Source organism: Hypanus sabinus, chromosome 12 (genome assembly GCF_030144855.1).
Source record: "Hypanus sabinus isolate sHypSab1 chromosome 12, sHypSab1.hap1, whole genome shotgun sequence".
Lineage (NCBI taxonomy): Eukaryota > Metazoa > Chordata > Chondrichthyes > Myliobatiformes > Dasyatidae > Hypanus > Hypanus sabinus.
In genome coordinates this window covers 31336612-31364419 of record NC_082717.1, presented here as the reverse complement: position 1 = coordinate 31364419, position 27808 = coordinate 31336612, and the positions used below count along the sequence as shown (strand labels likewise).

Sequence of the window (27808 nt, the reverse complement as noted above, 5' to 3'; positions counted from 1 at the left end):
CATGCGATGACGTCACATCCGGTTTCGCCGCGTCTTGTGGGAAAACACCGGTTTGAAATTAGCGCGAGGGTGGGGGCTTTCCACGAGGCTCACCTGAGCACAAGCAGTTTTGCAGGCATGAGAAATCACAGTGAGAGCAACGCTGTAAGTTAATAGATAATCGATATATTGAACTAAGATATTAATGCTGATCCTGTTAGAGGTAACGACGGTAAATAATGTTTATGCTTTCGTTAGTTAAAGAGTCGCGGATAGTTTGCATGGAAGTGTATTTAAAGTAGTCAATGGAGCAGGTAAACTCTCCCTGTATACTGCACCTTAGTGTAATGTAGTTATAGTCACCTTTGCAAGTATTTACACTTGAAATGTGATATTAAGGAAGGAACAAATACTGTATCAATCTTGTATTGTTTTATCAACAGTTTTCACCATATGTTAATGTGAAGAGTGAACAGTAAATGGTTAATCTTACTGCGATCTGGTTCTTATTAACTGTGGTTTATCCGGACGTTAAATTCGGCGTTTCGTTACACCCGAAGGAGAACGTGACAGTGAAAAAGCGGCATTATCAGGTGTTTCAAGTGCTGCAATGTCAGCTCAATCCAGCATCAAGTCGACGCCGCCCAGCGACAAGGGCAGTAAACCGACATCAAGTAAGCCCACCCGGGCGTTATCAGGTGTTCCAAGTGCTGCAATGTCAGCTCGATCCGGGATCAAGTCGATGGCGCCCAGCGACAAGGGCAGTAGAACGACATCAAGTAAGTCCACACAGGCAAGAGCCAAGGCAGAAGCCGCCAAGGTGCGACTGCATTACGCCAAACAAGAGGCAGTTTTGAAAATGAAACTGGCCACCAAAGAAGCCGAAAGGGCCGCCAGACAAAGAGAAGAGGCTGCCAGAGAAAAAGAAAAGGCTGCCAGAGAAGCCGAAATCCAGAAAGAAAGGGCCGCCAGAGAAGCCGAAATCCAGAAAGAAAGGGCCGCCAGAGAAGCCGAAATCCAGAAGGAAAAGGCCGCCAGACAAAGGAAAGCGGCCGCCCGAGAAGCCGAAATCCAGTTGGAAATGGCAAAAATATCGACAGAGTTGCAAGTGCTGCAGCTAGAAAGAGAAGAAGCTGCTGCCATGGCGGAAGCAAAGTACATAGAAGAAGCTGAAGGGTCGCGTGATCTGACCGCAGCAAGATCTACTTTAGAAAGGACCAGACTGGAACGCACAAGCGACTATGTACAATCTCAAATAGACAGGCAGGCTCGTCTCCCCTCTCCATACGTATTCGATAACTTCCCCAGCTACGAGGAACCTCAGAGAGTCACGATTGCATCACATCCATACGAGGAAGGAAATTTACCCTCACGGCTCCGTGATGAAGTCAAGAATGAAAGAACCGACAACGCTCCTTCACCCCCACAACAGGACGGCGGGGAGGGAGAGGTTCACTCCAGGACAACAATTGTCAGCTCGAACTGTACAGAAGTTTGCGGTCAAACTCAGTCAAGCCGTTCTTGTTCCGAGATCTGCCTCACTGAGGTGTACCCTAAAGAAGCACAACAAGACATTACCAAGCGTAAAGTAACCGACGAGACGCTAGGTCAGTCAGTTTTCGTTCAAACCGAGGACGGAAACAAACTTGCACAATCAGCTCAAGATACCATTTCTTTAAAACCCAAAGACACCAAGGTCTTCAGAGATGAAGCAAATAATGGGGTTGCCCCATTGCCAATCAGAGAACCACGCCAGCGCTCACCAGATAACAAAGAGCAGGCAGTCAAACGGTTCACGTCCTTACGAAAAACCTGGAAAAGGAAACCTGAGATACAGCAACGCACCCGATTGGCCCACGAGGTACTGTGCACCCTAATGGCAGAGGTCACAGCCATTATAAACGCACAATCATTCCTACCTGTGTTTTCTGACCCAGAAAACCCCTTTATACTTTTGCCATCAACGCTCCTTACGCAGAAGGCAGGAGCACCTCCTCCACCAGGAGACTTCTCAGACAAGAATTTGTACACAAAGCAATGGAGACAAGTCCAGGCTCTGGCAAATCAGTTCTGGCCTCGCTGGAGACAAAAATATCTACCTTTGTTGCAACAGAGACAAAAGTGGACAGAACCCCGAAGGAATCTTCAAGTTGAAGACTTAGTCCTGCTCAGGGACAAGCAAGTCGCTCGCAACAGCTGGCCAACGGCCAGAATCACTGCTACATTCCCTAGCGGGGATGGACATGTCAGGAAGATCGAATTGAAGACTACCGACCAAGGCGATGTGAAAATTTACCAAAGGCCAGTTACAGAAGTTATTCTACTTCTACCCAATGACTGATTAAGAGACTAAGTTTTGTACTCTGCTCATTGTGACCTTACGAAGGTCAAGCGGGGAGTGTGCTGTCTTTACGACAGTTATTTAGTTTATAATATTTTCGCTTAGTAATTCATTCAATAGTATTTTCTAGTTAGAATTAGAAGTGTTTAAAGTATATTCATTGCATGTAAAATATATCGGCATGCGATGACGTCACATCCGGTTTCGCCGCGTCTTGTGGGAAAACACCGGTTTGAAATTAGCGCGAGGGTGGGGGCTTTCCACGAGGCTCACCTGAGCACAAGCAGTTTTGCAGGCATGAGAAATCACAGTGAGAGCAACGCTGTAAGTTAATAGATAATCGATATATTGAACTAAGATATTAATGCTGATCCTGTTAGAGGTAACGACGGTAGATAATGTTTATGCTTTCGTTAGTTAAAGAGTCGCGGATAGTTTGCATGGAAGTGTATTTAAAGTAGTCAATGGAGCAGGTAAACTCTCCCTGTATACTGCACCTTAGTGTAATGTAGTTATAGTCACCTTTGCAAGTATTTACACTTGAAATGTGATATTAAGGAAGGAACAAATACTGTATCAATCTTGTATTGTTTTATCAACAGTTTTCACCATATGTTAATGTGAAGAGTGAACAGTAAATGGTTAATCTTACTGCGATCTGGTTCTTATTAACTGTGGTTTATCCGGACGTTAAATTCGGCGTTTCGTTACACCCGAAGGAGAACGTGACAGTTAATGTGCAAACAGATCTTTATAAATGAATGACCTAAGCTTGTCTGTGGAAACTATCAATCATGAATTACAAGGCTTTCACTGTGATTCTGCTTGACAAAATAAAAACTAGAAACTGCATCATTTTCTAACTGCCATACACTTAGTTCAAAAATACAAATGGAACAAAACATGCATACCTTTTACTGGTTCTAACTTCCTTGCCTGAGCATGAAGTTGGGAATGCACTGAAAATCAGATACCAGTGCCCTGCCTTGCAGAAAACAAACTGAGGGAGGAACTCAGCAGGTTGAGCAGCATCTACTGATGCAAAGGGATAGTCAATGTTTCAATTTGTGACCCAAGATTAAGAGCAACTGAGAGGACAGCACCTCATGTTCCTACTGGGTATCCCAAAACCTAATGATACGAACACTGATTTTTCCATGTTACCCACTGCTCTTGATCCAGAGTCCTTTCTCCTTTTGTTTACCTTTCTCATTTTCTTTTATGCCAACACCCACACCTCTATCCACCTCATTCAATTTGACCTTATAATTGAGAAAGGTAACCAACCCGACCACCCTTCCTCCTGGCTCCACCTGCACTGTTTTTCTGTTTTCACCTACTAGCCTGTTTTCTTCACTATCCCCTATGCCTCTCCGTTGCCTCATCTGTTCCACCTATCACCTACTATTCTGTCTCGCCGTTCCTCATTACTCTTTATAATGGCTATCTTTCCTCCAGACTCTCTGTTCTGCAAGGTCACGACCCAAAACCTTTTGCCTTCACAAATGTTGCATAATGCATTAAGTTCCTTCAGCAGTTTCATTTCCACGCTTGTATTCTCATATCCTTGATTTGTTCTTTGCATTGAGCCCAGTCATTCTGAGTTGACATGTCAGAGACACTTTCAATCTGGCCTCCTAGCTCAATGCCAGCCATAGTTCTAGCAAAATATTCTGATATTTCTAGCATAACCTCATTCATTTAAAAGTTGCAAAACTGGACATCAAATACACATCACCAGTTTTTTTCTTCTCCTTTGATAACTATTATTGTAGCAATCAAAAAGTTCATAGATAAATGTATTAATAATTTCATTTCCATTTTTTTGAAGTATTTCAAAGCTTATTCTGAGATATACCCAGCAATAACTGGAAAGGCCTTTGGCAGCAGAATCTAAAGAACCATCAGAGTGGTCCATGGTTCAGGCACCACTTCATAAAACAGGTATTCAAAGCAAGACATGGAGCCCAATTTAATCCATGGGTTCTGAAGATTATGAGCAAGTCTGGTCATTACAAAATAGATGAAAGGATGGGACAGGTCAGGCATTGCACAGCTACTAACAAACAAATAATACTATCAAAACTTGAAAAACTTATCAATTTTCTTTACACAACTCCTGTACATTCAGATAATGAAAGAGACAAGTCTTTTGTACATGAGATTACAAAATCTGCTTTTACAGAATTCAAAAGTCAACTACCCAAAAATGAGATACAGAATAAAATTCATCCAAACAGAATTCAAGTGGAAAAAAAAACAAATTTTAAATTAAGTTTCTTGGCACGCATAGATGCTGTGACTTCAATCATCATATGAACTACTTTCTCGGAACCCAGTACCCCAGCCAAATAAAATAGGGGCTGCCTGCACATGCAAAAATGTTTGTTCAAAATATAAATATAATCTATTTACGCATTTTCAGAAAAATAGTATAAGCTACATAACATGTCTAACTTCAGTTATTTGTTACACATTGTTAACTCATGTTCCTACTGACGAGTTTGAGTAACAAGCAAAATACGCACATGCCGTACAAAAGACAAGGCAAAGATTCACACAGAAGTAAATACAGGGAAGATGAGATCATTGAAAAGAAATCACACGCTGAAGGCATTAACATTTGTCACGTGCTCTTGTTTCACAAAAACTAGACACAGATAAGTATTTTCCATAACCACCACAGAACAGTAGAAATGTGGACTGTTATTTTTATTCTTACAGAGAAAACAACAGTTGGATGAATCTTATTCATCTGCATACATTCTCTGCACATTTCCTTATTCACCTGTTATTCTTCTGCACAGTTCCGAATCAGGGATCTGGTCGATAATTCTGTCAGCAAGTAAAAGGCTAAAACACAAATCAGAAATGTATATTTATAAATATTTTTCAGCTACAATACTCTGTATTCGTAAATGCTTGCCACATTTAAGATTCACCCAGTATATGGCATTTGCCCAACTGCTTCAGCACTCTTTTTTTGCACTCCTGCACTTAAGTTTCTCAACAACTTTAAAGATTCTATGACGGAAGGATCAATGCCATCTTATTTGCAATATCAAAATGACCTTTTAAAAAAAAAACTACCAAAATACATATAGCACAAGCGTATGAGTTCTTGTTCCAAATTAGGTCAAAAGTTGTAAAACTTTAATTGGTATTAGTGTCCCTGTCGGAGAATGTAAATGCATGTTTTTCTTTCCAAATGGTCAAATCAGCCAATCCCAGACGAGTACAAAGTTAGAGTTCTCTGCAATGGAATGAATAGTCAAATAATACATATAACAACCTGTTTTGTACATAGGTACATAGAGAAGTCCTTGGGCAGGAAATTTGAGTTTGTCATCAACAAGGTATCTACAACAGCTCTTTTCTTAAACATTATGGGAAAAGAGGAAATACTATTTAAAAACTGGAGGGGAGGGTGGGGCAATTTCAAGAAAATAACTAAGACAGAAGACATGACTAACAGGTGAATATGGGTTGAAGAAATAAAGAAAGAAAAACCTCAAATAATTAGTCAGCAGGACTTCAAATTCAATGGGACAATGGGGAGGGATAAAATGTACTAACTACAATTGATAACAAAGTGAAAACACCATATGCCAAAAAAGATAAAAATAAATGCATAGTGGAGAACATCAAGATTAGATGTCAGCAAGTGTTGACCATTTCCATTTTTAATTGTGCATTCTTTGCATCTTACCAGTAAATACTGAATAGTTCCATGCTAGTGTTAAAATATCATATTTGTCACCTTTAGATTACAAAGTGGGATTACTGGGTATTGTAGCGATGCACTACATACAGAGCTAGAGACGACACGCAGTGGGTAAGTTGTTTCGAGACTAGTTTATTCAAACTTCGCAGCGCTGGCATTTAATCCCCAGCGCCTGCCCTCTCCAAGTGGAAATGACGTCAGAGGTGCATCACCAAAGTCTCCACCCTCGCGCTGGCTATTTGTGAGCCGGTTCGCCTGTGCAGAAAGTGGGTCGCCACATAACCCCCCCCCCCCCCACCACCCCGTAGAACCAGCGATACACCCCCCCAATGTCCACATCAACCTCTGTTTGGGAGGTCTGCCGCTGCGCCGCTGTGCCTGAATCTTGACCAGCTGCACCAAGGCCACATAGGCTGGTTTGAGTCGGTCCACCGTGAAAACTTCCTCTTCCCCCCCAATGTCTAGAACGTACGTTTACCCGTTGTTGTTGATCACCTTGAACAGCCCCTCATACAGCCGCTGTAGCGGTGCCAGGTGTCCACCCCTTCGTACAAACACACACTTACAGTCCTGTAGGTCTTTGGTACATGGGTTGGCGTCCGTCCGTGCTGTGAAGTCGGCACGGGGGCCAGGTTGCCGAGCCTTTCGCGTAGTCGGTCCAGGACTGCTGCGGCTTCTTCCTCTTGCCCGCTTGGGGCTGGTATGAACTCTCCTGGGATGGCCAGGGGTGCGCTGTACACCAACTCAGCCGACGAGGCGTGCAGATCCTCTTTGGGCACTGTGCAAATTCCAAGCAGGACCCAAGGAAGCTCGTCCACCCAGTTAGGTCCTCTCAGGCAGGCCATGAGAGCTGACTTCAAGTGACGGTGGAAGCATTCCACTAGTCCGTTCGACTGTGGGTGGTAGGCAGTAGTGTGGTGTAGCTGCATTCCCAACAGGCTGGCCACAGCCGACCACAGGCTGGAAGTGAACTGGGCACCTCTGTCAGAGGTGATGTGGGCCGGTACCCCGAAACGCGCTACCCAGGTTGTAATCAGTGCTCAGGCACAGGAATCGGCAGATGTGTCGGTGAGCAGGACCGCCTCTGGCCACCTCGTGAACCAGTCTACCATAGTTAGGAGGTACCGTGCTCCTCGGGACACTGGTAGGGGGCCCACAATATCCACATGAATGTGGTTGAACCTCCGGTGCGTGGATTCAAACTGCTGCAGCGGGGCTTCAGTGTGCCGCTGCACCTTGGCTGTTCGGCACTGCGCACACGTTCTGGCCCATTCACTGACCTGCTTGCGAAGTCCGTGCCACGTGAACTTGCTGGAGACCAGCTGGACAGTTGTCCTGATAGATGGGTGTGCCAAACCGTGTATGGAGTTGAAAACTCGCCGCCTCCAGACTGTCGGGACGATGGGACAAGGTTGGCTGGTAGCCACGTCGCACAGGAGGGTCCTCTCACCTGGGCCTATGAGAAAGTTCTGCAGCTGCAAACCCGAGACTGCAGTCCTGTAGCTGGGCATCTCGTCGTCTGCCTGCTGTGCCTCCGCTAGTGCTGCATAGTTCACCCCCAGGGACAGGGCCTGGACAGCTGGTCTGGAGAGTGCTTCCGCCACGACATTGTCCTTTCCCAAGACATGCTGGATGTCCATCATGTACTCCGATGTGTAGGACAGATGTCGCTGCTGGCAAGACGACCAGGGATCGGACACCTTCGTGAATGCTAAGGTCAACGGTTTGTGGTCCGTGAACGCGGTGAACGGCCTGCCTTCTACGAAGTACCTGAAATGCCTGATTGCCAGATATAGTGCCAACACCTCCTGGTCGAGAGCACTGTACTTGAGTTCGAGTGGTCGTAGGTGCTTGCTGAAGAACGCCAGGGGTTGCCAGCGCCCCTTGATGAGCTGCTCCAGCACCCCACCGACTGCTGCGTCGGATGTGTCCACCGCAAGAGCAGTTGGAACGTCCATTCTGGGGTGCACCAGCATGGCGGCATCTGCCAAGGCTTCCTTGGCTTTAACGAAAGCGACCGCAGCCTCCTCATCCCAGGTAATGTCCTTGCCTTTACCCGACATCAGGGTGTACAAAGGGCACATGATACGGGCTGCTGAGGGGAGGAAATGGTGGTAGAAGTTCACCATACCAACAAACTCCTGCAGGCCTTTGACCGTGTTGGGCCGGGCAAGTAGCAGATCGTGTCTACCTTGGCAGGCAGAGGTGTTGCCCCATCTTTGGTAATCCTGTGGCCCAGGAAGTCAATGGTATCGAGACCGAACTGGTATTTGGCCAGGTTGATCCTGAGGCCGAAATCACTCAGGCGGAAGTAGAGCTGGCGGAGGTGGGACAGATGCTCCTGGCAACTACTGCTGGCTATAAGGATGTCGTCCAAATAGATGAACACAAAGTCCAGGTCATGTCCCAACTCATCCATTACCACTGGAACGTCTGTGCGGCATTCTTCAGGCCGAATGGCATTCGGAGGAACTTGAACAGGCTGAACGGGGTGATGTGCTGTTTTGGGGATGTCTTCAGGGTGCACTGGGATTTGATGGTATCCCTGGACGAGGTCTACTTTGGAAAAGATTCTTGCCCCGTGCAGGTTTGCTGCAAAGTCCTGTATGTGCGGCACAGGGTAGCGGTCTGGAATGGGAGCCTCGTTCAGTCTGCGGTAGTCACCGCACAGTCTCCAACCCCCGGCTGCTTTGGGCACCATGTGCAGGGGGGAGGCCCAAGGGCTGTCGGACCTCTGTATGATCCCCAATTCCTCCATCCTCTTGAACTCCTCCATCAGGCGGAGCTTTTCCGGGGGGAGCCTTCGTGCGCGGGCGTGGAGGGGTGGTCCCTTGGTCGGGATGTGGTGCTGAACCCAGTGTCTGGGCATGGCTGTCATGAACTGCAGGGCCAGAATCAATGGAAAGTCCACCAAGATTCTTGTGAATTCGTTGTCCGACAGCGTGATGGAGTCCAGGTGTGGGGCCAGCAACTTGGCTTCACCCAGGGGAACGTCTGGAAAGTCTCGGCATGTACCAGTCTTTGCCCTTGCAGGTCGACCAGCAGGCTGTGAACTCGCAAGGTCCGCCCCCAGGAGTGGTTGGGCCACCGCAGCCAGTATGAAGTCCCATGTGAACCGGCTGACGCCGAACTGCAGCTGCACTGTGCGGGTGCCATAGGTCCGTATCGTGCTGCCGTTTGCGGCCCTTAGGGTGGGTCCTGGCTTCCTGTTGCGGGTGTCGTACCCCGTCGGGGGCAAGACGCTGATTTCCGCTCCAGTGTCAACCAAGAAGTGGCGTCCCGACTGTTTGTCCCAGTCGTACAAGAGCCATAGTCATTAGCGGCTGCTGGCCCTGGCAGGGCGGTTGACAACGGCTGGCTTCTGTGCCCTGCCGCTGGTGGCAGAAACACCACTGTTCACTGTCCTCCTCACTCCTGCCTCTGTGTTGTGTGCACCCCCCTGCCGGGCCTGGTCTGGTTTGCTGTTGGGCGCGTGGCCTGGTAATCTGACGGACGGACGCCACGCTTTCTCTCTTGGCTTGCCACAGCACGTCTGCCTGGGCCGCCACCTTCCGAGGGTCGCTGAAATCTGCGTCGGCCAGCAGCAGATGTATGTCCTCCGGCAGTCACTCTAGGAACGCTTGCTCAAACATGAGGCAGGGCTTGCGTCCGTCAGCCAGGGCCAGCATCTCGTTCATCAATGCTGACGGCAGCCTGTCTCCCAAACCATCCAGGTGAAGCAGGCGGGCACCCCGCTCTCGCGAGAGGCCAAAGGTCCCAATGAGCAGCGCTTTGAATGCTTCATATTTGCCTTCTTCCGGGGGCAACTGTATGAAATCTGCAACCTGGGCGGCCGTCTCCTGGTCAAGGGCGCTCACCACGTGGTAGTAACATGTGGAATCAGAGGATATCTGCCGAAACTGGAACTGGGCTTCTGCTTGGCTAAACCACACGCGTGGTTGCAGCGTCCAGAAAGCGGGCAGTTTTAGCAAAACTGCGTGAACAGATGAAGAGTTGGTCATCTTTGGTCCAAATCCCGTTTGGACCATTGAGGTCACCAATATAGCAATGTACTACATACAGAGCTAGAGTCGACACGCAGTCGGTAAGTCGTTTCGAGACTAGTTTATTCAAACTTCGCGGCACTGGCATTTAATCCCTAGCACCCGCCCTCTCCAGGCGGAAATGATGTCAGAGGTGCATTACCAAAGTCTCTCCCAACGCACTGGCTATTTGTGAGCCGGTTCGCCTGCGCAGGAAGTGGGTCGCTACAGTATAATCTTTCATTGCAATATATTCTACAGATAATAGTATGAACCCATTTCTGATGAAGGATCACTAAAATGAAAGTTAATGCTGTTTCACTCTCCACAGATGCTACCTGACCTGCTGAATATCATCAGTGTCCTTGGTTATTACCAGCCGAATATATGTTCACTACAATGCAGTTTTTATATTCTCTTCATTTTTCATCACATCCAATACAAATGTTCCTTGAAACATGTATGATTTGATTTAATTGGAAATATGCCATCATTCAGTAATAGCTTCATACATTTGGTGCTGTATGCTTTAAAATAGTAATTGACTGAAAATATCACGTGGTGATCCTTTGTTACTTCCCACAATATGACTTAGTTATGGAATATTTAAAAGTTGCAAATCATTGGAGAATTAATCTGCAATAACCAATGATTTAAATATCAGAAACAAATGCCAAGACAGTAAAATAAACAAGTATTTAATAGGTTTGACGGCTAAAATTTATCACCTGACTTCACCGCACATGATTCATTTGGGAAAATGAACCTTACTCTCGTTGTACTCTTATCATATCATGATCACCAAGGATAAATGTTCATATATGAAAAACCATTTAACCTCATTTATAATGGTTCCTCCCTGGAGGTTTCCAGGACATGCTGCAGTGAAAAATGCTCTTCACAACAAGCTTGCCTGCATACAGAAATCTACATTAAAGTGAAAATTGAGTCATCCTGCTTTTTCTCCATTCTTGCCTTATTTCTGCATTTAAACAATACAGCCAGTTTAAATCAAGTTTTAACAAATTTTAACTGCCATCAATAAAATGTCCATCTGGAAATGTAACTCCATTCATCCCTAGCAATTTAATTTGTAATAATCCCTTTCTAAAACAAATAATGAATTCCAGCTACAAATCCATTCAATACCTTATCACATATGATTCATCCCAGGTTTTACTATATCCTTAAGAGACAAAAACATCTTAAATAATCATGATTAATCTTCTTTCTGAAACATACCTTTGGTCACACCTTAGAGGTGATCATCCTATCTAAGTTCATGAAATCATTGTTGCAGAACCATATTGAATTGTCACTGCTGCAACTTTTGAATACAACATTAAATAAATTTCTCAGTTTTACGTTCAGGTCAACACAAAAATGGTACCATCTGAAATTGGAATTCTTCCAGAGAAAGACAACAGCTTTCCTAAATGAGTAATAACTCAAATTATCTTTTTCCATACTGCTTGCAGATCTTTCAGGAATAAATAGTTTGACTTCAAAGTTATTGATTGACTATTTGATGTTTTTTTGACTAAGGAGAAGTCAATCCAAAGATGAAAGAATGTAACTCCTTAACATTCCTGCCACCTTAAGATGAATAGGATGCCACTGATGAATGTAGAACAGTGCAACATAGTACAAGTCCTTCATACACTATGTTGTACCGACCTTTTAACATAATCTAACCGTTCTGTCCAACATCGCCCAGAACCCTCCAAGATCCTCATAAATGTCCCTACTGTACCTGCCTCTACCACCACTCCAGGAAGCAGCACTCACCACTGTATATAAAAAAAAATCTATCTGTGGCATCACTCCTATACATTCTTCCAAGCACATTATGATTATTTCCCCACCCCACCTCATTTCCACCCTGTGCCAACTTTGCTGGATGTCCACACTAGTTATGCCCATTAACATTATATGTACCTCTGTCATGTCACTTCTCAACCTCCCCCTCTTCAAAGAAAAAAAGAGCCAGCTCACTCAGCCTATCCTAATAAAATGTGCTCTCTAATCCAGGCAGTATACTGTTAAATCTCTTCTGCACTTTCTTTAAAGCTTCCACATCCTTCCAATAATGAGGCATCCAAAACTGAACACAATACTCCATGTGCAGTCTAACCAGAGTATTTTAGAGCTGCAACATTACCTCATAGATCTTTAACTCAATCCCCTGATGAATGAAGGACATATACCTTCTGAACCACCCTATCAACTTGAGTGGCAACTTTCAGGGATCTTTAGACACACCCCCCAAAATTTCTCTGCTCCTCCACGCTACAAATAATCTTGCTATTATCCTGTAAATCTGCCTTCAAGTTCAACTTGAAGATAGAACTCCAATAATTCATCAAAACTCGAAAGGATGGTTCAGGAAGAAGTTTCTGGCTGTTCACAATATGCATATTAAACATTCAGTGGTAATTCAACAGTCCATCCAATCAAGAGACTGAGAACATCAATGTGAGAACTATAAATTTGAAATTACTTTAGGCCCAATCTAAAGTTCAAACGATTCTGGGATACATTTCTATGATAATTATATTTTGGGAGGAATAAAGTAGATTTCCCCTTCCTAATTAAATTGCTGCAGTTTAGACACAGCTGGATCAAATGTAAATAGAAATTTGATGGCACTATAACGAGAATTCTCTGCTATACTATTTTTGGAAATTTTGTATCGTGAATTATTGGGTCATCAAAATAAGTGTGATTTTTTTAGGACGTTAAAAAGGCCTGGTCATATCCTCACATGCACAATCTGCTTACATAAAAAGACAGCACTTTTCTCCTTAAACCATTCACCCAAACTCCAACCAACTCCCCCCCCCCACCCCACACCAACAAAACAAAAATCGCTAACATTATATTTTTCTTTAACTGGGTCAATTTCTCTCCAAGGAACACCCGATTTTCCTTCTCCGTTCCTCCAGTTTCAGTTTTCTGACATATTTCTTTTTTGGCTTCTCCTTTTATCTCCGCCTCCCTACCTCGGGGCCTTTTAAATGATTAATTCTGGATTCCAACACGAGTTGCATTCAGCACCCCAAGAGAAGAAAACAAACTATATACTGCGTTGAAGAACCCTGTTAAAAATTAAGCGATCGATCCCGGTAGCAGTCGCTTCGTGGTTGAACTAACGCGCTCCAAACTTAGCGACTGACACTGGCGCAGGAAAGGCCCAGGCTTTAATCACGGCCTAGGTCGTCATTTCCCGCTCGGTAGTCGCGTTTCACCGCGGTCCTAGCGCCCGCCAAGTTATCGAATCGACTTGATTTTCCAACAAAATGAAAGCACGTCAAACAGAAAGGTTGCCCTATTAGCAGTTCCACGAATTAGACAACTTCAAGAGAAGCATCGGTTACTGCAGCGCTTACCCTCTTTGTGCCCGTGTCTTCTTTCCTTACTGCAGACACAGCATCAAATGTTGACATCTAATTTGAATTTATTTATTACATCCTTCACATACACGAGTAAAAATCTTTACGTCTCCGTCTGAATGTGCAATTTATAGTAAATAGTATGTAGAACAGAACCGTCAATATAGCTTAGAAATAGTGTGTCAGTGTGAATTAATCAGTCTGATGGCCTGGTGGAAGAAGTTGTTCTGGAGCCTGTTGGTCCTGGCTATAATGGTGCGGTACCGTTACCCGGTTGGTAGCAGCCGGAACAATATAATATAACCGACTACCTGGATGGTCCTGGACGTGCGGAGGAAATGTACTGAATTTAAAAGTTGGTGAATTATAAAACCTCAAAATTGTTGGATAAAAAAAGCCACAGAATATCGTGTTATTAGTACATCGAGCAATCGTGAAACTTCTCCAGTTCAAAATATTCAAAAGTCTGCATGAATTCAGTATTCTTACCCGAATACAAATTCCTAGTTTCTGTTCCATAAAAAAATTCTTTAATCCGGACACCTCATATTATCTAAACGAAGCTAGCATACAATTCAATCATTCTTGCATCTCGTAACACAATTCATTTTCTCCAAAAGTTTATATGCTCTAGTCTACACTCCTGTTCAGAACAGCAATGTGACAGTTCTCCAGAATCAAGGATGGGTACAGAGGCAAAAGGGCAGTTGTACTTGCTCAGAGCCGCATTACTGTGCCACCAAATGTGCACGAATCATTTTAAGACTCCATTTGCTATTTATATTTCAGTGTCAGATTTCACCGTTTCTGGCAAAGGTGAAGAAACAAACAGAATGTACTTTACCTATATTTTCAAATACAACTTGCAGTTTGCACTGTATTTCAACGTTCCCAGCATTACAGTATTTAACATTAAACGTCTGATGTCATTTTGAAACATTGTATTATTTTAATTTATCAGGCGCTAACATTTAACGTCTGGTGTCATTTCAAAACATTATAAATTCTATGGATCAAGTGAGTTTTTCTTTCCGACTAGTTTTGCAACATTACAAAAGTTAAAAAATTTTCTTAAAGAGGATATTGAAGACTGCCTACACAGGAAATCTGAAATTAAAACAGATGATGCTAGAAACACTCAGCAAGCAGCCAACATCTGTGGAAATAAACCCTTTATCACAACTGGGACAGAAAGAAAACTAATTTGTTACACATTGGAGTGAGGTGGGAGAAATGATAAAAAACGAGGTAAGTAAAAATTAAAAATATAGATAATGGAAATGTGAAATAAAAACAGAACATGCTGGGGAAAAAGTCAGGACAGCCAGCCTGAAATGGTAACTGGTTTTGGTTCCCAGATTCAGGTGACGTGGGAGTTTTTCCCCAGCATTTCCAAATGCTTTTAATCTCAGGGGTAAAGTCAAAATTACCACAGATGAAGTCATCCAGTTGATGATAGCAGTTACTTTAAGGAACATAAAAGCTGTGAAATGCAAAGCTATAAGAAATGACCAGCAAGGCAGACAATGCTAAATGGGAAGAAAAAAATCTGAGCCACTTTTTTTTTTAAGGATTGCCAGAAGGTTCCACTGAAAATGCTGTCTTTTTACCTCTTCCCTTCCAAACATCCAGGAAGTGAAACAATCTTAATTGAAGTAACAATTAATTTGCATTCCTCCCAATACTGCATTTGGTACTCAATGTCCTCCAACAAAGAAACCAAAGAGAGATTGGGTGATGACTTTCTGGAATTTAAATGTTGTGTCTGAAGAAGTAACTTTCAGCTGCCACTTAATTCTTCATCCCACTCCACCTAAATTATCTGTGGCTTCCTGACCTAATGCAAAATTAAGGGAAAGAACCGCATCTTCCTTCTGAGCGCATTTCAGCCTTTAAAATCAATATAGAATTCAACAATTAAATGTAACCTTTTTTCTCTGTATCAGAACTTATTAATTCTGCTGTAAGTGAACTATCTGGAATATTAGCTCAATTTTTCTCCCTCTGTTAGCAGTTCGATCGTTCGGCATCTCCTGCTGCACTACATTTCATTCTTGTATTAATTCTCTTACAAAATAAACCAGATATCTTCATCTACTGCTTATCCGCATGGCAATTCTGGCCTCACCATGCGACAGATATTTTCTTTCATCCGTCCCTTCTCAAACACTCCACAACTTTAAAGAGCTTTTTCTCTGTCTCAGTTCTGATGAAAGAGTTTTGATCTGAAACCAACTTTGTTGCTCTTCCAGGATGGATGCCACCTTTTTGGGCATCACCTTTTATAGAATTTCTCAATGGTGGAAAGGCTATTCCCCATGATGGAACTGGCCAACTTTAGAACCTTTTGTCTTTTTCCTTTTAAGAATTATCCAGAGACCCAAAAAGTTCCTTCAACTGAATCAACAATTCACTAGCTCTTCACGCAAGCTAATATAATGCATTTGGTATTCACAATGTGGTGTCCTCACACAAATTGGATAATTGCTTTTTTGCAGAGCAGCTGTGTTTATTGTTAAGCTTTCACCTTAATACAGGTGTCCCCCGTTTTTTGAACATTCGGTTTACGACACCTCACTGTTACGAAAGACCTGTTACCCGTTTTCGCTAACAGAAGGTGTTTTCACTGTTATGAAAAAAGGCAGCACATGAAAAAGGCAGGGCGTGCCCCGAGCAGCCAAGCTCCTCCCCCGGAACTGCATTCTCGCCGCCATTGCTTAAACACGTGCCTGTGAGCACCTGTGCTTTATCTAGAGTTATTTTGTGCATCCATTAGCAAGATGAGTTCTAAGGTATCCGAAAAGCCTAAAAGAGCTCGTAAGGGTGTTACACCTACCGTAAAACTAGACATAATTAAGCGTTTCGATCGTGGTGAATGAAGTAAGGACAAAGTGAGCTTGGCTTGTGGAAGTTGACAAAGATGATGTTGAACAGGTTTTGTCATCCCATGACCAAGAACTGATAGATGTAGAGCTGATGCAGTTGCAAGAGTAAAGTATAATAATCAAAACCAAACACAGTAGCGAACGGATCGAAAGTGGAGTTGTCCAGGAACTGAACGTGAAGCAACTGCCTGAGATTTTTGCTGCGATTGACAACGCTACAATGGATTGTAGAAAAGTACGACTTTAATTTTGAAAGGGTACATAGGTTTAGGGCATATTTGCAGGATGGTTTGAGCGCTTACAAAGAACTATGATAGAAAAAAGCGTGAGGCTAAGCCGTCAAGCATACTGTCATTTTTCAAGCCTTCCACATCACCCACAGCAGATGACGAACCTCAACCTTTGACATCAAGGCAGGCAGACATAAAAGATGACCTGCCTGCCCTGATGGAAACAGATGACGATGAGATGACACCCCAGTCTCCCACCACCCCATCATCCGACGACTCAGCCTAACACACCATCATCAGTGTGCTTGCTGTCTTCCAGATTCCGGTAAGTGAAACTATACTGTACATACATTATTTCTACTGTGTATAGGCTGTAGATTTTTATGTGTTATTTGGTATGATTTGACAGTTTCAGAGAGTTTACTGGAGAGAATGCTTCTGCCGTGAGTGCTTGCGCCGCGTGTTTCTGCCTAGAGCGTTTCACTTGCGTGAGATTTTCGCTATGGTGGACAGTGCTGCAATGATTGCAGAAAAGTATTTCTACTTTATTTAGGCTGTATATTTATCATCATTCCTGTGTTTACTATATGTTACTGTTATTGTAGGTTTTATGTATTATTTGAATGATTTGGTAGGTTTTTTTTGGGTCTGGGAACACTCGCAAATTTTTCCTATATAAATAAATGGTAATTGCTTCTTCACTTTACGACATTCCGGCTTACGAACCATTTCATAGGAACGCTCTACCTTTAGATGGCGAGGGAAACCTGTATTCCATTCTCAGCACAGAAATAGGCCCGTTGGCCCATCTAGTCTATTAATTTACCTAGTCCGGGGGTCGGCAACCTGCGGCTCCCGAGCCATTTGTGGCTCTTTCACCTCTGTGCTGCGGCTCCCTGTGGCTTTGGGAAATAATTGGTCAGTATTTAATTAAAATGTATTTTATGTTAGTTTGTTAGCTTTTGAAATGTAATTCTAAATTTGAAGATTATGGTGATCTTGTACAATCTAAGTGTGGCGACACATTTCCTCACAATTAGCCAGCATTCCGGCTAAGGGAGATAGCCTACGGGGGTTTGTGAGTACGCGTCTTTTGCAGCATCTGCGTCCATGGGGGCTGGGTTGAGGGAGGCTTAAAAGCAAGGCTGTTTAGTTCGAATAAAGTTATTCGACTGCAGTTTACTGACTGCGTGAGCACACCGCTACAACGTGTTTTTATCGCTATTAATATACGTCACCACTGCCAATACCTGACACCCGCCAGTGCGCGATTTCTTTAATTTTTCGATCCAAGGTAAGCCAACTATGGAGAATTCTAAAAAAAGAAAAGTGACTGAAGAAAACAGAACGTTTAATGATACGTGGACAGATTCATTTGCTTTCACTGTTGACGAGACTGGTTTACCGGTATGCTTAATATGCAATGAGAAACTAGCAAACAACAAAAAGTCAAATGTCGCAAGGCATTTCCAGAATAAACACGCAGCCTTTGCTCAAAAATATCCGGATGGAGATGAGAGAAAAAAAGCCGTTTCGGAACTGATGCGGAAGGTTGATCTGAGCAAAAATCATTTCCAGAAATGGATGAAGTCTGGAAAATCAACGACATACGCCAGTTATATTGCCGCTCAGGAAATAGTCAGGCACGGGAAGCAGTTTACAGATGGTGAATATATAAAAGAATCTTTCATTAAGATTTCAGAACATCTATTCACGGACTTTAAAAACAAGAGTGAAATTGTGCAGAAAATCAGGGATATGCCCCTCTCTGCAAAGACTGTCAAAGACAGAACCATAAAAATGGCAGAAGACATCACAAGACAGCAAATTAAAGACATCAATTCAGCTGTGGCCTACTCGATTGCCTGTGACGAGTCTAAAGACAAAGGTGATATTGAACAAATAGCGTTGTTCTGCCGGTATGTAAACTCTGCCGGGCCACAGGAAGAACTGATTGAGTTGATACCTCTAAAAGACCAAACACGGGGGGAGGACATCTGTGAGGCTGTCTTGAATTGTTTAAGAGCCAAAGGAATAAAGACCACCCATCTGGTGTCAGTAGCTACTGATGGGGGCACCGAATATGACGGGAACGCACAAGGGAATTGTGGCTTTACTGCAGAAGTCGCTGGACAGAAAGCTGCTGACTTTTCACTGCATCTTGCACCAAGAGGCACTGTGCGCTCAAACATTTCCTCCGGAATGCACAGAAGTAATGGATGTTGTCATTCAGATTGTCAATAAAATAATGGCAAAAAGTTTAAATCACCGTCAATTCCGTTTGTTACTGGACGAGCTGGAAATTGCATATTCTGATCTCCTGCTGCACAACAAAGTCTGATGGTTGTCCAGGGGGGAGGTGCTGAAACGCTTTGTCGCGTGTCTGGAAGAAGTGAAAACTTTCCTGGGCAGCAAAGGGCTCAACTTTCCTGAGCTGGAACAGCCAGAGTGGCTGGAAAAGCTACACTTCATGGTAGACATGACAGCGCACCTGAACACGCTGAACACAGCTCTTCAACGGGGTAAGGACGTACAGCCCTGCACATGTTGGAGGATGTTTTGGCATTCGAGCGCAAGTTGACGTTGCTTGCCAGAGATTTACAGAAAGGCACATTGTCTCACTTCCCCAATTTGAGAGAGTTCAAACAAGGTCACGACATGATAAATTCGGAGTATTTACATTCTGCAATCATCGCAATGCAAACATCGTTTGGGAAACGCTTCTGTGAGTTCAGAGAGGAAAAAAACACATTATCCTTCCCGGTCACTCCCCTAAGCATCGATCCATCCCTACTAAATACGACTGCATTGTCAGGTGTGAGTCAACCTGAACAAGTATGATAAATATTTTAATTGCCTATTATTTTACGTATACTCATATGTTTTCATTGTTCAGTGAAATAGTCCTTTTATTTTTCAGGTTGACAGCTGGCTGACGTTATTTTTGGTTTGCTGCTGGCGGCAAATTTAAGTTTGGCGTTTTTCATAAATACAAGAAGGACTCAAATAGACGTTCAGTATTTTACTTAAAAGTAACCTTCAACCCAACGTCTTTTTTTCGGAGTTCAAAATGTTTTTGTTGCATGCAGAAATGTAATTTCATTTTCTCTGCAGGAGTTCATCAATTTCATAAATGCAACACATTATAGTTTGTTTATACATAGCATAAAGGCAAAACAAAACGTTGTATGCAGTGTTATTTCATTTTAAATGTCAAGCGGGTTTTGCGGCTCCCAGTGTTTTCTTTTCTGTGGGAAACGGGTCCAAGTGGCTCTTTCAGTGGTAAAGGTTGCTGACCCCTGACCTAGTCCCATCGACCTGCACCTGGACCATAACCCTCCATACCCCTCCCATCCATGTACCTATTCAAACATCTTTTAAATGTTGAAACTGAACCCAAATCCACCACTTCCTCTGGTCACACTCTCACCAGCCTCTGAATGAAGTAGTTCCCCTCACTTTCCCCTTAAACATTTCACCTTTTAATCTTAACCCATGACATCTTTTTGTAGTCTCACACAACCTCAGTGGAAAAAGCCAGCTTGCATTTATCCTTTCGATACCCCTCATAATTTTGTATACCTTGATCAAATCTTCCCTCATTCTTCTATGCTGTAATGAATAAAGTCCAAACCTATTCAACCTTTTCCTATGACTCAGGTCTGCATGTCCTAGCAACATCCTTGTAAATTCTCTCAGCACTCTTTCAATCATTTTGACATCTTTCCTGCAGGTAGGTGGTCAAAATTGCACAGGATACTCCAAATTAGACCTCACTAATGTCTTATAAAATTTCAACATAACATCCTAACTCCTGTACTCAATACTTTTATTATGAAGGCCAATGTGCCAAAAGCTTTCTTTACACCATCTAACTGTGATGCCACTTTCAAGGAATTATGGATCTGTATTCCACTTCTCAGTGCCCTACCACTCTCTGTGTAAGCCCTACTCTGGGTTATCCTCCCAAAGGGCAACACCTTTTTCCAGCTGCATCAGATCCCACTGCAAGATTTAGGAGTCATCCTCACTATCCAATACACCGCCAATCTTAGTGTAATCCAGAAATTTGCTGATCCAGTTAACCACATTATGATCCAGATTATTGATATAAATGACAAACAACAATGGACCCAGCACCAATTCCTGCAGCACTCCACTAGTCACAAGTCTCCAGACAGAGAGGGAACCATCTACTACCATTCTCTGGTTTCTTCCTCAAAGCCAATTCCTAATCCAATTTACTACATCATCTTGAATACCATGTGGGATCTTGTCAAAGGCTTTGCTAAAGTCCATATAGACAATATCCACTGCCCTGCCTTCAGCAACTTACCTGGTAACTTCCTTAAAAAGCTCCAAGATTGGTTAGACATGACTCATCAAACACAAAGCCATGTTGACAATCTCTAATTCGTCCATATCTATCCAAATGCTTATATATCTGGTCCCTAAGAATACCTTCCAATAATTTACCAAGTACTGACATCAGGCTCACCAGCCTTCAATTTCACAGCTTATTCTTAGAGCCTTTCTTAAGTAATGGAACAACATTAGCTATCCTCCAATCCTTTGACACCTCTCCTGTTGCTGAAGATGTTTTAAATATCTTTGCTAGGGCCCCTGCAATTTCTGCACTAACGTCCCACAAGGTCTGAGGGAATAGATCGTCAGGTCCTGGGGATTTATCCACCCTAAAATGCCCTCAAGATAGCAGTTAAAGAATTTATCACCAAGTTTTTGAGGCTGCATTTTGCTTAAGAAACAAAATCTTATCTTCAGTCTAGACAAAATGCAGCCTCACAAACTTGATAACAAGTTCTTTAACTTCAGATAACTTATTTTCTCTATTCCTTTCACAAAGGCCATTTCTACCATTGGCTCAAGTTTTGCTCTCTCCATTAGTACAGTCCAACTTGCTGGGCCACAGACCTACTTTAACAGTACATTAAATTGTATCATCACATTCTAAATGTCCTCATTAACCCATTTAACCATTTGTAATCTTGGCCTGGAATCATCAAAAATTCACTTTGTCTTTTCCACCTCTCTGCAACCTGTAACATTTTTTTTTCCACAAATCTGATGCAGGGTCTTCAACCCCAAATGTTAACTCAGTTTCACTTTCCACAGGGGCTGTTCAACTTGTTAAGTGTTTCTGTTATTTTAGTTTTGAGGCTACATCACAAACTATGTACTAATGTATTTCTTTAACTTTAGTAATGCAAATGTGCCTTTGTCTTTGTTCATAAAGATTGGTATTTCTTAACATTTTATCATGTAAAAAATGTTTTCAATTATGTAAAATAATTGTAAACCATGTACAAGGATGACTAACATACAAGAATAAGGTTTACAGTTTTAAAATTTTAATCTTTCAGAAATATTACTGTAATTAGTTATATTCCAGAGCAGTGTCATGAGGATCCCTTCTGTACAGAAATGGTCTGGGCCTCCTAATAGGTTTCAAGAAAAAAATTGTCTATTAAGCATTGCTAGCTTAAAGAAGTGAGGGGTAGAGGCGAAAAGAAACAAATCAAAATACAAGGCAAAGCCTGCTTTGCAGAGAGATTGCATTCTAAGAAAATTATCCATATAATGATTTTCTGTTAATTCAAAATCCTATTTCTCTTGAAACCCTGTGTTATAAATGGAGATCTATTCCGACAGAATGTTTTTCTCTCAACAGTAACGATGCATACTACAGCTGCCAAGGGCCATATAAACAACTGCCTTGTCAGTTGTCAGCTTCCGAAGCAAAGTACTTAAGTGGCCAGCGGCTACGTTTGGAAATACAAGCAACTACAGATCTAATTCACTTTCCAGTCTTCAGATTGAATGGCGATGCATACTTTAAAGCTCATCATCAAATATAGGTAAAATGGTTTAATGATGTATTTCACAACAAATAATATTGATCATTTAGATATACTGTACAACTTTCACTTAAACTTGCTAGCCCTGTATCAAACATCTTAAACCATAAGTAAAAATCTTAGGATCAAAAAACTTAACAAAATTAACCTACTGTTAAAAAAAATTCACAATATCTGCACCTCATCAAGACAAGAAGAGTTGAAAACAAGACAAACCCCAGAGAAAGTAGGATCTCACAGTGGCCACACATTTTAATTCCACATCCCATTCCCATTCTGATATGTCTATCCATGGCCTCCTCTACTGTCAAGATGAAGCCACATTCAGGTTGGAGGAACAACACCTTATATACCGGCTGGGTAGCCTCCAACCTGATGGCATGAATATAGATTTCTCAAACTTCTGGTAATGGCCACCCACCTTCCCCTTCACCATTCCCCATCCCTCTTTTCCCTCTCTCCTTGCCTACCCATCGCTTCCTTCTTTTCTTTCTTCCATGGTCTTCTGTCCTCTCCTATCACACTCCCCTTTCTCCAGCCCTTTATCTCTTTCAGCAATCAACTTCCCAGCTCTTTACTTCAATCCTGCCCCTCCCGATTTTGCCTATCACTTTGTGTTTCTCCCTCTCCTCCCTCCATCTTTTTTTCTCTCAGTTCTGCAAAGGCTCTTATCACAAAATGTCGATTGCACTCTTTTCCAATCATGCTGCCTGGCCTGCTGAGTTCCTCCAGCATTTTGTGTTTGCTGCTTGGATTTCCAGCAACTGCAGATCTTCTCTTATTTGAGGTTTGAACTAGAGTCAGTCACATACACTTATCTAGCCATTAGACACTACCATGCTTAGAGTGAACAGTTTGTAAACAGCATCAGTTGCATTGTATTCAAAAAAATAAGTGACTTTTGTCACCGACAGTTGGCGAGAAATAACGAGCAAGACAAATCAAAACTGTTTTACTCACTGCAGTTTCAAGCATTCAGGCTTACAGATGCCAGAGAAACAGCTTGGAGTAAAAATGAAACAATTTCATGACTTCAGCAAATTAGGAATCGAAATATTTGAAGGTATTGTCTTGAATCATTTCAAAGTTGCAGTCAATATAAAGATTTGGAGGATGCAATCATTGATTGCATTGTGTGACAGCAGTCCATTATCTCCACCAGGTATCTGAGCTGATGTTATTCATTTAGAGTCAATCAAAAGAACATGGCAGTGTACACTGGATGAGTTCTTCCATTGATAACCATTAGGGACTAATATACAGTTTTATAGTACTGTAGTAGTATTCATAGAGTTGTATTTTGTTCTACATTTCATTTCATTGCATAATTTGCTTCTCAGTTAAACGGTAGATTGTCTTTTTATACCTTTTTAACTATTTCAATGCAATGTGTCCCAATTAACTTCTCAATTCAGGACAGAACAGGACAGAGTATTTTGATCTTCAGCCAATGGCTATAATGACCTAACAACTTACAGAGCTGACAGCTAAGCAACTGAAAGTGGAACATTAAGACAAGAATGCATTCTTTTCCCTCCAGACCTTAATAGATGTCACCTGCTTAGGTGATCTCAATAAACTACATTCGTATCAGCATAATTTTCATTAAAATAAACAAGTCCTCTGTATAATACAAATACTACTTGTAAACATGACAGCTTAAAATTTAAAGCCATGCTTTTATACATGAAACACAACAAAGCAATATATACTCATTTGTCTTTCAGTCTCCCAGACTTCCTTGCATATCAGGCCCTGAGTTACAATAGAATGCTGGCGCAGGTGAGACACAAACTGCTTCAATTAATACAATTGTTCTGTGAATACTTTTGACTCTACTGTTGAATTAACATTTCCACACTTTGATCTTTTGCCAATGGGAACTGGGAGGAAAATTTTCATTGATACTTCTTGTTAATTTACAGCCTGCTTCAAAGGAGAATATGTTTTTTTTCCCTCTTCTATACATTTTTATATACACTTGCATTACAGCAACTGATTCTAGCAAATGCTAGGCCTCTTTGTTCAAAAGCCCAATTAAATGACTAGATTTTAAATTTACAATTGACTGTTTGATTCAAATTTAAGTAGCCCAAAGGACTATACTTACAAAACTAAAAGTGTTGCAAAGTTAATTATCTTCAATTAATTCTTCAATTAATTCTAAAGAGCTTTTGAATCCAAATAAAATATCGTGGAGATCTCCAAGTAGTCTATGCAAGAGCATATATATAACTCATGCAATTTGGCCAACTCAAAAGTACTAAGTGGCTATCAAAAGCTAAAATTCATAAGTGTTCCCAGCTTCACCTGCTTAGATAAAACCAGTAGAGCACCGCATGCTAATACGCAAAAATTTTAATATAAAATAGTTGAATACATCTTTCAACTGTTCTCCCATTATCAGATATTTCTCAGATCCCTTAGTTAAGCTGTAATCTTCTTAAATCTAAATAAAACAATGTTGACCATGCAAAGGATTTCTTAAGGTTGCCATATCTGGGGAAGTAAGTTCCCACTACCCATCAAATGCTCCTCATGGCATGCATCTCAAATGGCCTCTGACAACCAAGACTACCTTCAGGCCTTCATGTGCGGCCTAACTATTAAGCCTGGCAGAACCATTTCTACTGACAGGAAATGGGGGAAAGGCAGGTTACTGGCACTTTAAAACCGGCCGCTTTGGGCAGATAAGGCCAGTCAGCCATGGTTGGCAGCTCATTTTGGAGGAGGAAAGCTCTGATCTCAAACCTCTGCTGCCATGAGGCTTTACACCAAAGGGGAATGTTTTGGGAATAATCCCGGAGGGAAAATTGATTAGGGGACACAAGGTAAAAGAACTCCAAGGGGAAAGTGATCATAATATGATTAAATTCACCCTGAAATTAGAGGAGGGGCTAAAGTCAGATGTCTCAGTATTACAGTGGAGTGAAGGGAGTTACAGAGGCATGATAAAAGGAGTTGGCCAGAATTTATTGGAAAATAACACTGGCAGGGATTACAACAGAGCAGCAATGGTTGGAATTTCTGGAAGCAATTTGGAAGGCATAGGATATATACATCCCAAAGAGGAAGTATTCTAAAGGCAAGATGACACCACCATGGTTGCATAACCACACAAGGTTAACATATTTTCTAAAACTGTTGCATCTTTCATGTTTTTGGGATACATTAAAAACCCAAACTGCTTTCAGCCCATACGTTGCAGGATGGTTCAGCCAATGCACCCCAATTTCAATCGTTATTGTGACATTAGAAAAACTAATGGCATTGAGCTGCAAACCTGAAGCCTGAGGCCTCAAGTTACACAACAGCAGAAAAGTCACTGGACTGACAGGGGAAATGTCAGAATCAAAACTAAATTCATGACATGCAATATGAATGTTTTGTTTTTAGTGAATAGAGAGAATCACTTTTTAACCTTATTCACAACAGAAAAATCAGAATAGCCAACTGAACTTCAATTATCCAAACACAGTTATCATCCTATCATTGGACCTTGCAAGCAGATTTTTAAAAATTCCACGCAACCACTTTAATAATTATTTATAGGCTCTGCATATTTCAAATACCATTTGAATATAGGGGAAGAAAGGCCAATTGAAATTTTGCCCAATTGAAATGATGCCAAACTGCAGCAATATGGTTCTATTGCAACTCCATTAAGCTACTGAAAACCTTAATCCAATTTAAAAGAATAACATGTAAATATTTCACCACGTGTACCAGAACATGCAGAGACATGAGAAATGTTACATGTATAAGTACATACCACTTAGCACAGAATTTCAATTTTAGCTGTGGGTGTGTTCTTACTTAATAATCCAGCGAAGCTTTGGCAGAATTCTGTTGACAGCACACTCCCACCCTCAGATAGCATAGTAATCATAAACACAAGATTTAATTCAAGTTAATTTAGAAAATACATCAATAAAGAAAACAGACATGGATTATTTATTAAATACAAGAAACAATTATCTATGATACCAATAAAGCAAACAACCAAAGGTTTAAGGCTGACAGAAGCCAATATAGATAATGAAATAGTTTATCAATACAATCTGTTGAGGTTGTCTATTGTGTTCAGTGCTCCTTATGCAGCTTCCTCTACACTGACGAGTCTCATTGTAATTAAGGGACCACTTCATCAAGCACCTCTGCACCATTCGCCACTACCCAGAGGGAATATAAGATGTTCTCCTCCACCCTGATGTGGGCTCATCTTGACACAGGAGGAGGCTATGGACATCAGAACAGTAATAGGAATCAGAATTAAAATGAATGGGTACCACTTGTGGCGATTCATGCCTCCAACCTGATGGCATGAATATCGAGTTCTCCTTTCAGTAAACAAATTCCACGCCTTCTTCCCCACTCTGACCTTTTACCTCTTCTCACCAGTCTATTACTTCCCGATCTGGGTCCCCTCCTTCTTCCCTTTCTCAACTGGTCCAACTGTCCTTTCCTATCAGACTCCTTCTTCTCTAGCCCTCGACTTTTCCCAATCATCTGGCTTCACCTATTACCTTCCAACTAGCCTCCTTCCCCTCCCCCCACCTTTTTAATTCCCCCTTCCAAAATGCTGGTGGAATGCAGCAGGCCAGGCAGCATCTATAAAAGTACAGTCGACGTTTCGAGCACAGACCCTTCTTCAGGACTAATTGAAAGAAAAGATAGTAAGAAATTTGAAAATGGGAAGTGGAGGGGGAAATCCGAAATGATAAGAGAAGACAGGAGGGGGAGGGATGAAGCTAAGAGCTGGAAAGGTGATTGACAAAAGGGATACACAGCTGGAGAAGGGAAAGGATCATGGGATGAGAGGGCTGGGGGGGGAGAGGGGGGAGAAGGAAAAAAGGGGGGAATTAATAAGGGATGGGGTAAGAAGAGGAGGAGGGGCATTAACAGAAGTTAGAGAAATCCCATGATCCCTCTGCTGCTCCCCTCCTCCTTTCTTTCTCTTTCCTTTTTTTTCGGCCTCCTGTCCCATGATCCTTTCCCTTCTCCAGCTCTGTATCCCTTTTGCCAATCAACTTTCCAGCTTTTAGCTTCATCCCACCCCCTCTGATCTTCTCCTATCATTTTGGATCTCTCCCTCCCCCCCACTTTCAAATCTCTTAATATCTCTTCTTTCAGTTAGTCCCGATGAAGGGTCTTGGCCCAAAACGTCAACTGTACTTCTTCCTATAGATACGGCCTGGCTTGCTGCGTTCCACCAGCATTTTGTGTGTGTTGCTTGGATTTTCAGCATCTGCAGATTTCCTCGTGTTTGCGTATTCCCCCTTCCTTCTCAGTCCTGAAGAAAGATCTCAGTTTGAAACGTCGATTATCTATTCATTTCCAACCTGACCTGCTGAATTCC

At 42.3% G+C, this 27808-nt stretch overlaps 2 protein-coding genes across 12 annotated transcripts in view; one reads left to right on the top strand and one right to left on the bottom strand.

Moving 5' to 3' along the window:
- The window catches only part of ppm1ba (protein phosphatase, Mg2+/Mn2+ dependent, 1Ba), a 211829-nt gene that overhangs the window by 77803 nt on the left and 106218 nt on the right, over positions 1-27808 (bottom strand). Inside the window, exons 1-2 of one of the 11 annotated variants that reach the window (XM_059985724.1) lie at positions 12942-13015; positions 5109-5173 (exon numbers count right to left, since the gene is read on the bottom strand). The exons of 7 other annotated variants lie outside the window; for them this stretch is intronic. The gene's annotated coding sequence lies outside the window, so the exon portion shown is untranslated. 3 more of the 11 variants (XM_059985723.1, XM_059985725.1, XM_059985726.1) reach the window with 3 other exon arrangements.
- On the top strand, positions 74-2563 carry LOC132402466 (uncharacterized). Its single transcript, XM_059985320.1, has 2 exons — positions 74-144; positions 423-2563. The coding sequence occupies exon 2, from the start codon at positions 590-592 to the stop codon at positions 2318-2320; it is 1731 nt and encodes a 576-aa protein (XP_059841303.1). The 5' UTR covers positions 74-144; positions 423-589; the 3' UTR covers positions 2321-2563.